The 12,526-nt window shown below is 40.1% G+C and overlaps 1 protein-coding gene across 1 annotated transcript in view; it reads left to right on the top strand.

Moving 5' to 3' along the window:
• Positions 1-12,526, top strand: part of ACAD10 (acyl-CoA dehydrogenase family, member 10) — a 53,011-nt gene that overhangs the window by 8,989 nt on the left and 31,496 nt on the right. The window contains exons 2-6 of the mRNA XM_008572708.1: positions 2,918-3,066; positions 4,579-4,773; positions 8,050-8,208; positions 9,059-9,218; positions 10,684-10,825. Coding sequence (XP_008570930.1) covers positions 2,918-3,066; positions 4,579-4,773; positions 8,050-8,208; positions 9,059-9,218; positions 10,684-10,825 — 805 coding nt within the window. The remainder of the gene's footprint in view (positions 1-2,917; positions 3,067-4,578; positions 4,774-8,049; positions 8,209-9,058; positions 9,219-10,683; positions 10,826-12,526) is intronic.

Here is a 12,526-nt window from a genome sequence, read left to right as displayed (position 1 = left end):
GTGTGTGTGTGTGTGTGTGTGTGTTTTTATTGGTCATTTAGCTTTCTTTTTCTGTGAATTGCTCATTTTTCTTGTTGATTTGCAATAATAACCTTTTGTCTGTTATATTGCTTGCAAATCTTTTCTCCCTTCTATGGCTTATCTTTTGATTTCATTTGTAATGTTTTTTGCCATACTAAAGTTTTCATTTTTTTTTTTTTTTTAAAGATGACTGGTAAGGGGATCTTAACCCTGACTTGGTGTTGTCAGCACCACGCTCTCCCAAGTGAGCCAACCGGCCATCCCTATATAGGGATCCGAACCCATGGCCTTGGTGTTATCAGCACCACACTCTCCCAAGTGAGCCACAGGCTGGCCCTTCCAAAGTTTTCATTTTTGTTGTCATCAAAATCATCTGTATTTTTTCCTTATAACTTGAGCTTTCTGAGTCTTGGTTAAGAAACTCTTTCCTTCCTAAAGTTTATAAAGATGTTCTGTATTGTTTTCTAAGTTTTAGAGTTTTGTTTTTTGGATTTGGGTATTTAATCCACTGGGAATTTATTTTTCTGATGGCATGAAATAGGGATTTAATTTTTCTCCATATTGAAACCTAGATATGCCAGCCTCATTTATTGACTAGTCAGTACTAAAAGAGTATAAAATGCAAAGGAAATTTCCTGCTGCCACCTTCACCCTTCCCCAGTTGCTTCTAGCCTTCAGTGGTTATCACTGTGAAAAGTTTATCCTTCAAAAAATTGTGCATGCATATGTGTGTGTGTGTGTGTGTGTGTGTGTGTGTGTGTGTGTGTGTATAAAACATGTGTATACAAATTGAGTCATATTCTACACACTGTTCTGTACCTTTTTTTTTTTTGACTCAGTAGGATATCTTCCCAACTTTTTTGTATCAATAGGCATAGGTCTAGTTCAGGAGTTAGCAAACTTTTTCTATAAAAGGCTAGATAGGCTTTTTGAGCCATATGGTCTCTGTCACAACTGTTCACCTTTACCCATGTAGCCAGAAGCACTGAAAGATATGAGTAGATGTGGTTGTGTTCCAATAAAACTTTATATACAAAAATAGGAGACGGACTTGGGCCCCAAGCCCTGTGTGGTATTCCATTATATGGATATACCATAATTGATTTAACAAGACCTTTATTAATATACATTTAACATTCTGGTTGTTTTTATTATGAACAATTCTGCACAGACAGCCTTGTATATAATCTTTACTTTTGTAAAAATATCTGTGGAAGAAATTCCTGGAAGTGGAATTACTACATCAAAAGTATGCATTTAAAATTTTGACAGAAATTGCCAAATTACTCTCTATAGAAGTTGTACTTGTTTATGATCCCATCAGCAGTATATGAGAGTGCCAGCTCTGGGACTATAAAAAATGCTATACATGGGCTGGCCTGTGGCTTACTTGGGAGAGTGTGGTGCTGATAACATCAAGACCACGGGTTCAGATCCCTATATAGGGATGACCAATTGGCTCACTTCAGAGAGCGTGGTGCTGACAACACTGTTAAGATCCCCTTACCTATCATCTTTAAAAAAAAAGAAAGAAAAAAAATGCTATACACTTTAAATTAGCTCTAAAATTAATTTTTGGGTTGAGTTTTAGAAGTCTTGAATTTAGAAGTCTTGCTATTCTCAAAAGACATACACCAAATTGTTAATGTTATTTATTTCTGAAGAATGGGATTGCTTGTCATTTTACTTTTTTTTTAATACCTTTCTATATTGTCTGAAATATTTTCAGTGCACTGGCACTACTTTATCAGAAAAAACCATAAAGGTATTTTCCTTTTTTTTTTTTTCCTTTTTGTCTTTTTTCGTGTCCGGCAACGGACCGCAACCCTCAGTGTCGCGCCCGTACCGGACCGGGACCGGCAACGGGATCGCAACCCTCGGTGTTGCTCCCGCGCCTCGCTCAGCCAGTGAGTGGGAACCAGTCTGTATGTGGGATCCGAACCCTCGGTGGGAGCGCCACCGCACTCCCAAGCGGCGCACTGTAGCAGTGCGCCACCGGGCCGGCCCAAACCATAAAGGTATTTTCATTTCAAGACAAAAAAATGTCTAAAATGGATTAAGTCTTAGATATATAATTATGAATTATATTTGCCCTCAGTAGCTGTACTGCAGAAAGAAAGAATAACCTTGTACAAGAAAAAACAACCCTTGTCCAAATGTTCCCAGTATTATACAAATGCTGATTCATCTACTGCCTTAGCTCTTCGTGGATAGAAATGTTCTTTAGTCTACAAAGACAGATCTCCCAAGTGAATGTTTCAGTATACCAGCTACAGTGCCACAAAGAATTACAATCACTTCCAAAATGAAGGGCTTGTTTTGGGGTGCTGTCAGAATCTGGTGTATTCTGGGGCCAGCCCGTGGCTCACTCGGGAGAGTGTGGTGCTAATAACACCAAGGCCATGGGTTCGGATCCCATATAGAGATGATTGGTTAGCTCACTGGGTGAGCGTGGTGCTGACAACACCAAGTCAAGGGTTAAGATCCCCTTACTAGTCATCTTTAAAAAAAAAAAAAAAAAAAAAGAATCTGGCATATTCCTTCATGTACTTCTTTAGTATGTGTCAGCACCGTGTAAGTGACCTAATGTATATGGTCCAGCTAATGACAGACCAAGGAAGAAAACTCATGCAGTGTCCAGAGTCATCTCAAGCAAGCGTTAAGGACCTGATGCTTAACAGCAGTGTGCGCTCCTTCATACAAATTACTATCGCTGTTCCTTTGGAGGTGGTCTAAGATTGAGATTTTGCATTTTGTGAATTTCTCCGAATTCCCGATAGCATCCACTTTGGCACCACAGTGATACCATAGGAACTGGTATGGGAATTCCTCTGAGCTCTCCAAACCCTAGCCATTTGTCAATGTATTTCCCTTTTGCATATTTTACTTCCTGTAGAGTGGGAGTTACAGAATCATATGCCTTCTGGAACTATATTGAAGGCCTTGATCGAAGCTGGTGAAAATGGGCCCTGGATGAGATTTATAAGAGGAGAGATAACAACAGAGGAGTTCTTAAAAGAATTTGGGAGACTTTGCTCTGAAATAGTGAGTGGTGAACATACCTGCATTTCCATTTTATTCTTTTTGCCTTGAGTAGTGGTTGTTACATTCATCCATAGATGGTTAAACTGAAAATAAAGTGAAAAACTAATAACCCATTATATGTTTTTAAGTTGTTTCTTCCATCCCTAGATACTCAACTTTAACTTCATATATGAATAGGTAAAACAATTCTTTGCTAAACCCGTCAGCAGATATTGAAACAGAAGCCATCTGCATAATGGCTTTGATCAAAAAGCTTTTTTAAATAACTTTAACTTCATATATGAATAGGTAAAACAATTCTTTGCTAAACCTGTCAGCAGATATTGAAACAGAAGCCATCTGCATAATGGCTTTGATCAAAAAGCTTTTTTAAAGCAATAATAATACTTTATTGAGCATTTTCTCTATACTGTGCATTGTTCCAAACTCTTTATATTAACCTTTGCAATAGCTCTACTAAAATATAATTGAAAATATAATAGTAAGAAAAGTTCTGTGAATGGATGGTTGTACAACAATATGGCTGTACTTAATGTCATTGAACTGTACATTAAAAACGGTTAAAATGGCAAATTATGTATATTTTCCACAATTTAAAAATATGCATATATAAATAAAAAGTAGGAAACCTTGAGAGCATTATGCTAAGTGAAAGAAGCCTGTCAAAAAAGACCACATATTGTATGATTCCATTTATATGAAATGTCCAGAATTGGCAAATCTACAGAGGCAGAAAGTAGATTAATAATTTTGTAGGACTAGAGATGTTGGGAGGAAATGGGCAGTGACTGCTAATTGATATGGATTTCTCTTTAGGGTAATGAAAATGTTCTAAAATTAATTGTGGTGATGGTTGCTCAACTTTGTGAATATATTATACACCATTGAATTATACACTTTAAATAGGTGAATGGTATGGTATGTGAATTATATTTCAATAAAGCTGTTATAAAATATGTGTGTGGATATATATGTATATATAAAATAGCAGACCTGCCTTTGCAGATTTTGAAACATGATTAAAAAAAAAAAAGAGCTTTCAAAACCCACACAGATTGAATTTAAAAACAAAAAAATTTATCAGAAACTAAGTTTGTAATGGTGATGCGGAAGCAATATAAAATCATTAAATGCCTTCTGGATCATTAGAAATTAAATTACATCTTCTTAATACACTTTTAGAGTTTAATATATCCTCTTCTGATGTTCTGAATTTCTTTTTTTCAATTGGCAATACATGAGTGGAGTAAGGAGCTCATTTGATTGCAATATTGATATAAATAGCTCCAGTTCCTAATCATTGTAACTCTACTTTAGAGTTGCTCTTTAAAACCTTATTATATGCATAGCTTAGCACAGGGACTGAGGGAGACAGTCCCTTTAGGCAGCAAGCCAGTGGCCTGGCTCTTACAACCAGATAGCAGGAGGAGGCCAGGAATGAGGATTTTTTTCTGTTGGTCCTGAGTGGTTCTTACTCTTAATGATTGCTCTTCTCCTCTCCCCAATTCTTAGTCAAAGACCTCCGTGCCTGTGGACTCATTTTTCTCCCTGCTGACCAGTGAGCGAGTTGCAAAGCAGTTCCCAGTGATGACTGAGGCCATAACTCAAATTCGGGCAAAAGGCCTTCAGACTGCAGTCTTGAGCAATAATTTTTGTCTTCCCAGTGGGAAAAGCTTTTTCCCCTTGGACCGGAAGCAGTTTGATGTGGTAAGCTTGAAGTGATCCAAAACAATCAAAACAGGGTCTTTGTCCTAGCTTTAGGATGCAAAAATAAGTTCTGCCCTTTAGCAGGTCCTGAACGAATGGGTTTTTTTATTCAGACACTTGACTAAGTTAGGTTTAGATGTAATCAGTTAAAAACAGGCCTTTTGAAATATCACTGTGTTTAGAGCATGGTATCATAACACTAAGGTCAAGGGCTTGGATCCCCATACTGGCCAGCTGCCAAAAAAAAAAAAAAAAAAAAGAACAAACAGTAAAATATCACTGTGCCCTTAGCAAGGTCAAACATTTATGGGATTTGATAACTGGTTGAAACATAAGCTTTAGAAACTCCCTTACATTCTGAATTCAAACATTTGTCTTCACATAACACAAGAATCTCCATCACAGCTCACGTCATAATGGGTCCTTTGACCTTTTCTAAGACAATTGTGTTGCCCTTTGTTTCTGTGACATTAATTCCTAGACTAGCACTGTCCAATAAAACTTACTCCCTTCCCTGGCTCTATTTACGTCCCTACTAAATTGTACATGATTGCTCCATGTGTATATCCCAACCTTTAATGCTTATAATATAGTGTTAACATGCTTGGCTATATTTGGGTCCTTTTAAAATGTTTATTTCTTATAACCAACAGCAGTGATAATTCCCTTTAGAGGCAGCCTAGATTGGCATTAGGGCTTCCAGAGCTTTCCAGAGTTGTGATAGATCTGAAGGACTCTTCCCTCTGGCCTATTTCTCCATGGATAGTCTGAGTCAGTGCAAATGAGAAACATCTCACCAAATATAGTGAGAGTCAGGTATCCTCTGGAACACGTTGGGGGAAATTTCTCTAACTTGAATATTGTACTTTTTTTTTTCTTTTTTAAAGATGGCCGATAAGGGGATCTTAACCCTTGACTTGGTGTTGTCAGCACCACGCTCTCCCAAGTGAGCAAACGGGCCATCCCTATATAGGGATCTGAACCCTTGGCCTTGGTGTTATCAGCACCGCACTCTCCCGAGTGAGCCATGGGCTGGCCCTTGAATATTGTACATTTTATTAACAGAGCCCCTTTCTATTTCTTTCCGTGCTTGGAAGAGGTACTTCGGTTTGACTCCAGAAAGTGGCATGTTCCCTCTCCTTAGTCCTATTACTGTGTATATTTGTGCCCTTAATTTGACCAGTGAGATTGAAGTAAAGGTTTTCGGACTGGCTGGTTAGCTCAGTTGGTTAGAGTGTGGTGCTGATAACACCAGTGTCCAGAGTTTGATCCCTATACTGGCTAGCTGCCAAAAAAATAAAATAAAATAAAGGTTTTCAACTCTGCCCACATATCAGCATGACAAGGGAGTTTTTAAAGATGCCAGGTCCCTTTCCCTGGTGGTTTTCATTGAGTGTATCTGGCTGGGACCTGGGCATGTATATTTATGAAAAGCTCCACAGATGATTCTGCAGTTGGGGTGAGAACCTCAGATTCAGTGAGGGACTTCAGATTCTGGCCATGATTTTCTCCTGTTACATGGCCTCCATCATGCTTATCTTGAGAAGGAGGCTTCCCCTCCATTCTCCTGTAACAGATCTTTGATAAAGTAAAACCATTTTTATCTAATCAACATTTGGACACTGACCTTGTTCCCACGGTTCCTGGTTTGCCAAGAAGGTGATAAAAACCTTGAACAGGTTTGTGCCATCACGTGCAAAATAGAACAGAAAGAGAAGGGCTTATCAAACAAATCTTAAGAACTTTTTTCACTTCCCCAAGACACATTTCACCTAGTGAGAGGAACTGTCTGCTGTCTGGAACTTCGCCCCCTTCCCTCAAGTTCCCTTCCCCTCTTATCTCTTGTCTTAACTGGTACAGCTGTGCTGCTTTCCTCATTGGGGTGCATTGTTGGTGTCTGAAACACCCTGCTTCTCTGCTGCCCTCCGTTGGTGTTTTCTTTCTTTTTCTTTTTCTTTTTTTTTTAATGGCTGGCCTGTATGGAGATCTGAACCCTTGACCTTGTTGTTATAATACCACGCTCTAACCAACTGAGCTAACCAGCCTGTTGGTGTTTTCTTTCTTTTTCTTTTTCTTTTTTTTTTAATGGCTGGCCTGTATGTAGATCTGAACCCTTGACCTTGTTGTTATAATACCACGCTCTAACCAACTGAGCTAACCAGCCAGCCCTGGTATTTTCTTTAGGGGGAGTTTCTTTGTCCACTCTTAGCTCATTCACATCCTTAGGAGATAAGGAAGAGTAAGTAGAAAGGTCCAATTTATTCGGGACATTTATTTACCTGAAAGGGCAGTTCTCACTCAACCCAGCGTGCAAGTGTGGAGTGGAGGGAGGAGTTCTCAGGTTTGTCCTTAGCCTTGAAGAGCTCGAGTCATTCCAGCAGTGAGTCAGGGATTTAGTTCTATTCTTAGGGCAGACCAGAGGGTATTGGTTATAGGTATATATGGCCACCTTGGGCCCACTTTATAGGAGATTAAGCCCTAGGGATAGTAAGAGGACTTCCCGGGAGTCACCACTGGATCAGATATGGCCTGACACTGAGACAGCTTTTTCAGAGTCCTCATGAACTCTCACTAGCCCCCCTGGTTCCAGATCAGATACATGGCTTAAGCAAGGCTGTCAGGGTACAGGATCGCCTTAGCGTGAAAGGGACAGTGTTTTTGCCACTGATGTTCTCTTTGGTGTCAGCCATCCCATGAGATTTATTTGTCTAAATTGAGTATGGGTGGGGTTTTTTAACTTCTAAAATAAACATTAAGGTCATATTTATTTTGTAGCAGTAAACAATGCCTTCTCTCTGGGGAAAAAAAAAGGTGAAATACTTTCCATAAAGCTGAAATGTACAGCTTTTCTTCTGCTCTGTGTAACCACAATATGTGACATTAGCAAAATGCTTTGTTGTTCTGGAACTCACTCAAGTTTCATTTATATTTTACCACAACTACTAAGATCAGTAAGATGGCTATTATTATTCCCATTTTACTGATGGTGAAACTGAGGCCCATTGTGGCTTCGCTATTTGCACAAGGTCATGGTGTTTGAGCCAGAACTTTGGTTCCCTGAGTTTGCCCCAGGTTGTAAGCCAGTATTTCCAAATCATTCAATTTAAGAAGGCAACATCTACCTGGGGCAACATTTTATATCTTAACACTCTATAGTTACTTCTTCTAATAAATCTCAAGTGTTTTCTTTCTGCTCTTCTTTTCAAAAAGTACACCACTGTACATGTGGGAGCTCTACCTTTACAGACCTTCATCTCATTCCTGTCCCTCCCTTAGGTTGTGGAATCCTGCCTGGAAGGTATCTGTAAGCCTGACCCTAGAATATACAAGCTGTGCTTGGAGCAGCTTGGTCTGCAGCCCTCCGAGTCCATCTTTCTGGATGATCTTGGACCAAACCTAAAAACAGCTGCCAGCCTTGGTATTCACACCATTAAGGTAATAGTCATTATTTTTGAACCGCTGCTATGCACCAGGCACTGGTGCAAGCATTTCTATGCAGTCATTTTACAGGTAGTTGTAGCTTTCCTTAGTGGGTTTCCCTCTCATTTCCACAGTCATTATTTTTTTACTAATTATTAAATCTGTGGACTAGCTGCTTGTATTTTCAATGGGAAGCGAGGCTTTTTACAGGTAGTTGTAGCTTTCCTTAGTGGGTTTCCCTCTCGTTTCCACAGTCATGATTTTTTTACTAATTATTAAATCTGTGGACTAGCTGCTTGTATTTTCAATGGGAAGCGAGGCAAACATGTACAAAGAAGGCAGTTTGAGAAAAGAGATACCCAGGGTGAATAGCATGCTTAAGACAATTGAGGTGGCATTCAGACTGTCCTAGTGAAACTGTTCCAGGTGAGGAGCCAGCAGCTACTGGCCACACAGGCCACCCTAGATCTTGGCTGTGAAGCACGAGGAGCCACATGAGAGGGGGTCTTGGGTCAGCTTTCTGTATTTTGTTTTCATTCTTAAGCTGATGGGCCCATAGGGACAGAGCAAACACTGTCATTCAATTTTCTTCCCTCTTGGCACGAGAGAGTATTGTGAACTCTTAACTGGCACCCTTCTGTGCAGGTAGAAAGTTCAGTGTGGTTAGAAATTAAATGGGAAGAGGAAACTCCATTCTACTGCTTCCTCAGTTGCTGAATATCCTGGCTCCAAAGTCCTTCCTCAGATAACTGACTTCTTGGATATTGCCCTCTAAAGAACTACCCTCCTGTAGAACAGACTAGGGGGAGAACAGAGAGGTCAGGGCTGGCTGGTGGTACATGTTCAATATTCTCTCTGAAACTAGGTTAATGACCCAGAGACTGCAGTGAAGGAATTAGAGTCTATTCTGGGTTTTACATTGAGAGTGGGTATTCCAAACATTCGTCCAGTGAGAAAGACAATGGAAATTGCAAAAGATTCATTGGAGAAATACCTCAAAGACTTACTGGGGATCCAAACCACAGGTATGTACATTTTCTATTTTTTATTTTATTTTTTAAAAAATTTTTTGTGACCGGTAAGGGGATCGTAACCCTTGGCTTGGTGTCGCCCACACCGCGCTCAGCTAGTGAGCGCACCGGCCATCCTTATATAGGATCCGAACCCTCAGCGGGAGCGCCACTGCACTCCCAGCGCCGCACTCTCCTGAGTGAGCCACGGGGTCGGCCCCATTTTTTATTTTGATAACTCTCTCCAGGGCCAGGCTTTCAGTCTGGTTCTTACTTTCAAACTCTAATGGAATATGCCAGAAACACAGAGGCAAAGTGGTGAGGGAGATACCTGTTGGGCCTCATGGGTCTGAGTGCTGCTTTCAGTTTTGCTTGGGAAGAAGCATTAACCTCCTTTTTTACAGATTTGCAAAAGTGTATTTGTCCCTCTCTTCTACCTGAGAGGGTGGTATGGCAGCAGATGCCTGCAAAGGCTGTCAAGGAAGAAGGGAACTTGGGGACTACTGTATGTGCTCAGGGGCATTTGAGTGTTTATCATTTTTTGAGATGGCAGCCTGTTTTTTGAAGGTGACTTGAAAGTTGCATCGTTTTAAAATGTGATAAGTTGTCTCCATCTCTTCAAAGGTCCCTCTCTCATTCTTCACATCTACCCTCAGAAAAACCAGCTGCCTTGTGAGCTTTTGAAGAAATTTCACCTGGTGATAAAGTTTTTCCTCACCCACTTGATCCTTGAAAAAGGCTTTTATTTATGGAGTTTCTCATTATGATGTTTCCAGCAACTGGATTCTTGGTATTGCCTCTACAAAGCGGAGGGGCCCCTTCTGATGAGGCTGACTAACTCCATTGCCTTCCTGCTTTTCTGCCAAATTGAAACGAATCTACATCCAGAGTTTGGTCTTGTTATGAAGCCATAGGTTAATTAGGTTCATCTCAGCCAGTAGCCTGTGGGGGAGCCACAGAATTCAGCTTAGTGGAGTGGGAAATTACATCTCATGAGAGCAGTGCTGGCTCAAGCTGGAGGCCTCTGCATAGCTCCTTTCAGCTGTCATGTCAGTGTCAGGCGTGGTTTGGCTGAATTTGGGCTAAGGGATGCACAAGGGCACTTTTCATCCTCAGGCTTAAAGCATTCCATCTGGCAAGATGGGTTGCCATGACTGTGCTTGTGGTTGATAAACAGAACTAAAATGTTTTGGTTCATGGAGCAGGAGTTGGCAAGAAGGACAAAATTGGACACCCATACAAAGTGAGAAAATTATTGTGGTATAAAGTGAGTGGCTTTTGTTACACTGTAGTGACATGTGATTCTGGACCCTGGCTGGTGGAGTGTGCCTGGGACCAGGGAGCAGGTGCTTTTTTTGCACTGCATGCCAAATGAGGATATTCTGCATCCCAAATGGTAGAACCGATTAGGAAGAAAGAATGTCTGTCCAGATCTGTCCTCCATATCTAGTTTGAGTTTTCTTTGGTTCTAAACTTGCAGGCCCATTGGAACTCCTTCAGTTTGATCACGGACAGTCAAATCCAACTTACTACATCAGGCTGGCTAATCATCAGCTGGTTCTGAGAAAGAAACCCCCCGGGACACTCCTTCCATCTGCCCATGCAGTAGAGAGAGAGTTCAGGTAAATTCTCAGCACCCAGGGGTGCACTTGCACACTGAGCCTCCCAGCACATGAGCTTAGCCCCTAAGCTGATGAGTCAGCACTCCTTAAAAGTGCCCCAAGATGTTTAAAACCACAATTATGAATCTCCACATTATTTCAAATAATAACATGTAACCTACTTTTATTTAGAAGCTTGTCTTCTCTTTTCTGTATCTATATCTGTAGACTAGATTTTTCTGGAACTTCTAGGCAAAAAAAGGCATTATTGAGATATTCTTTAGTCTTGTCCTTTAGTATTAAAGACTTTTTAGTAAAGATTAAAGCCTTGCACAGAAGGAGAAATACCGTGTGTCCTTACTCATAAGTGGGGAGCTAAGGAAGGAAGGGAGGGATGGAGGGAGGGAACAAAAAACCACAAGAAAGAAAGGAAAGAAGTGAGGAGAGGGAGAGAGGGAGGGAGGGGGAAGGAGAGAGGGAGAGGGGAGAGGGGGAGAAAGAGAGAGAAGGAAAGAAGGAAAGAGGGAAGGAAACGAAGGGAAGGAAAGGAAAGAAAAGAGAAAGAACAACCACAATAATACGTTGAACTTTCAGAAGGAGAGAACAGACCTATGGTTACAACAGGTGGGAAACGGGGGAAGGGAGGGTGTTAAGGGAGAAACCGGGTAATGGATGCAAAGAATAATTACAATTTGTAATGATGAACATGCTAATACTGATTTGATCATCACATATTATACACAAATACTGATAGTCAACTCTGTATCATATAAATATATATAATCAATTAGTTTCAGTTAAAAAATAATTAATTTTAAAAAAGATTAAAGTGTTTAAGGACTTCAGTCTTAAAATCAATATATTACTAGAGCTATAGCCAAAATAACATGGCCATGAGTTGATAGTTGTTGAAGCTGGATGACGAGTACATGGGGTTCATTATACGAATCTCTCTGCTTTTATAATAAAGTGTTTAGAAGAATAAATGCATTACAACCCATCCCCAATAAAATAGTGTGTTTTACAAACAAAAATTTAAACATAGAAGGTTGAAGAAAAACCAAATCTCTTGAAGAGTGAGTGGCAAAGCTAGAAGATTTTCTCTTCCTCTTCTTCCTTCTTTCCAGCTTATTACACTCTACAAAAGAAAAGTTGCAGAGAGTAGTAAGAAAAATATGATTTCAGCTCCTGTCCCTTCTTGTTCTTATTGCTTACTGTCTCTCCTCTTTACTTTTTGGTTCTTGGAATCTGACTTCTCCAAGTGTTGCAGGAACTGCTGATTGAAGATCACGGAGCCTGGAGGGGGGTTCCTCACAGGAGAACACTTAGTTATTTCTGAGCATTTATATATGTGCCCACATAATAGCAGGTCTGTATTTGTGGAAAAGAGACCCTGAAATTGTAAAACCACCACTCTGTTTTCTCTGCAGCCTGCTTTTGAACTCTCTCTAACCATTCTCAGAGGTACTGAGGAATTCTAGAGTGCTAGAATGACATTCAAAAAATTCAGGAATGCACAGAGTTTTCACTGTAGTAAAAAATAAAACATGCATTTGAAGATGAAATGTAATACAGTAACTACGTATAAAATGCCAAATGTAGATTTGAACTATTCTAGAAAACAATATGACACATTTATTAAAAACTGCAGAATAGTCATACTTTTTTTTTTTTTTTTTTTAAAGATGACCGGTAAGGGGATCTTATCCCTTGACTTGGTGT

This window comes from Galeopterus variegatus, unplaced genomic scaffold (genome assembly GCF_000696425.1).
Source record: "Galeopterus variegatus unplaced genomic scaffold, G_variegatus-3.0.2 Scaffold823, whole genome shotgun sequence".
NCBI classification, from domain to species: domain Eukaryota; kingdom Metazoa; phylum Chordata; class Mammalia; order Dermoptera; family Cynocephalidae; genus Galeopterus; species Galeopterus variegatus.
Note: the sequence above shows the minus strand (reverse complement) of the source record. Positions and strands in the feature narration are given on the sequence as shown.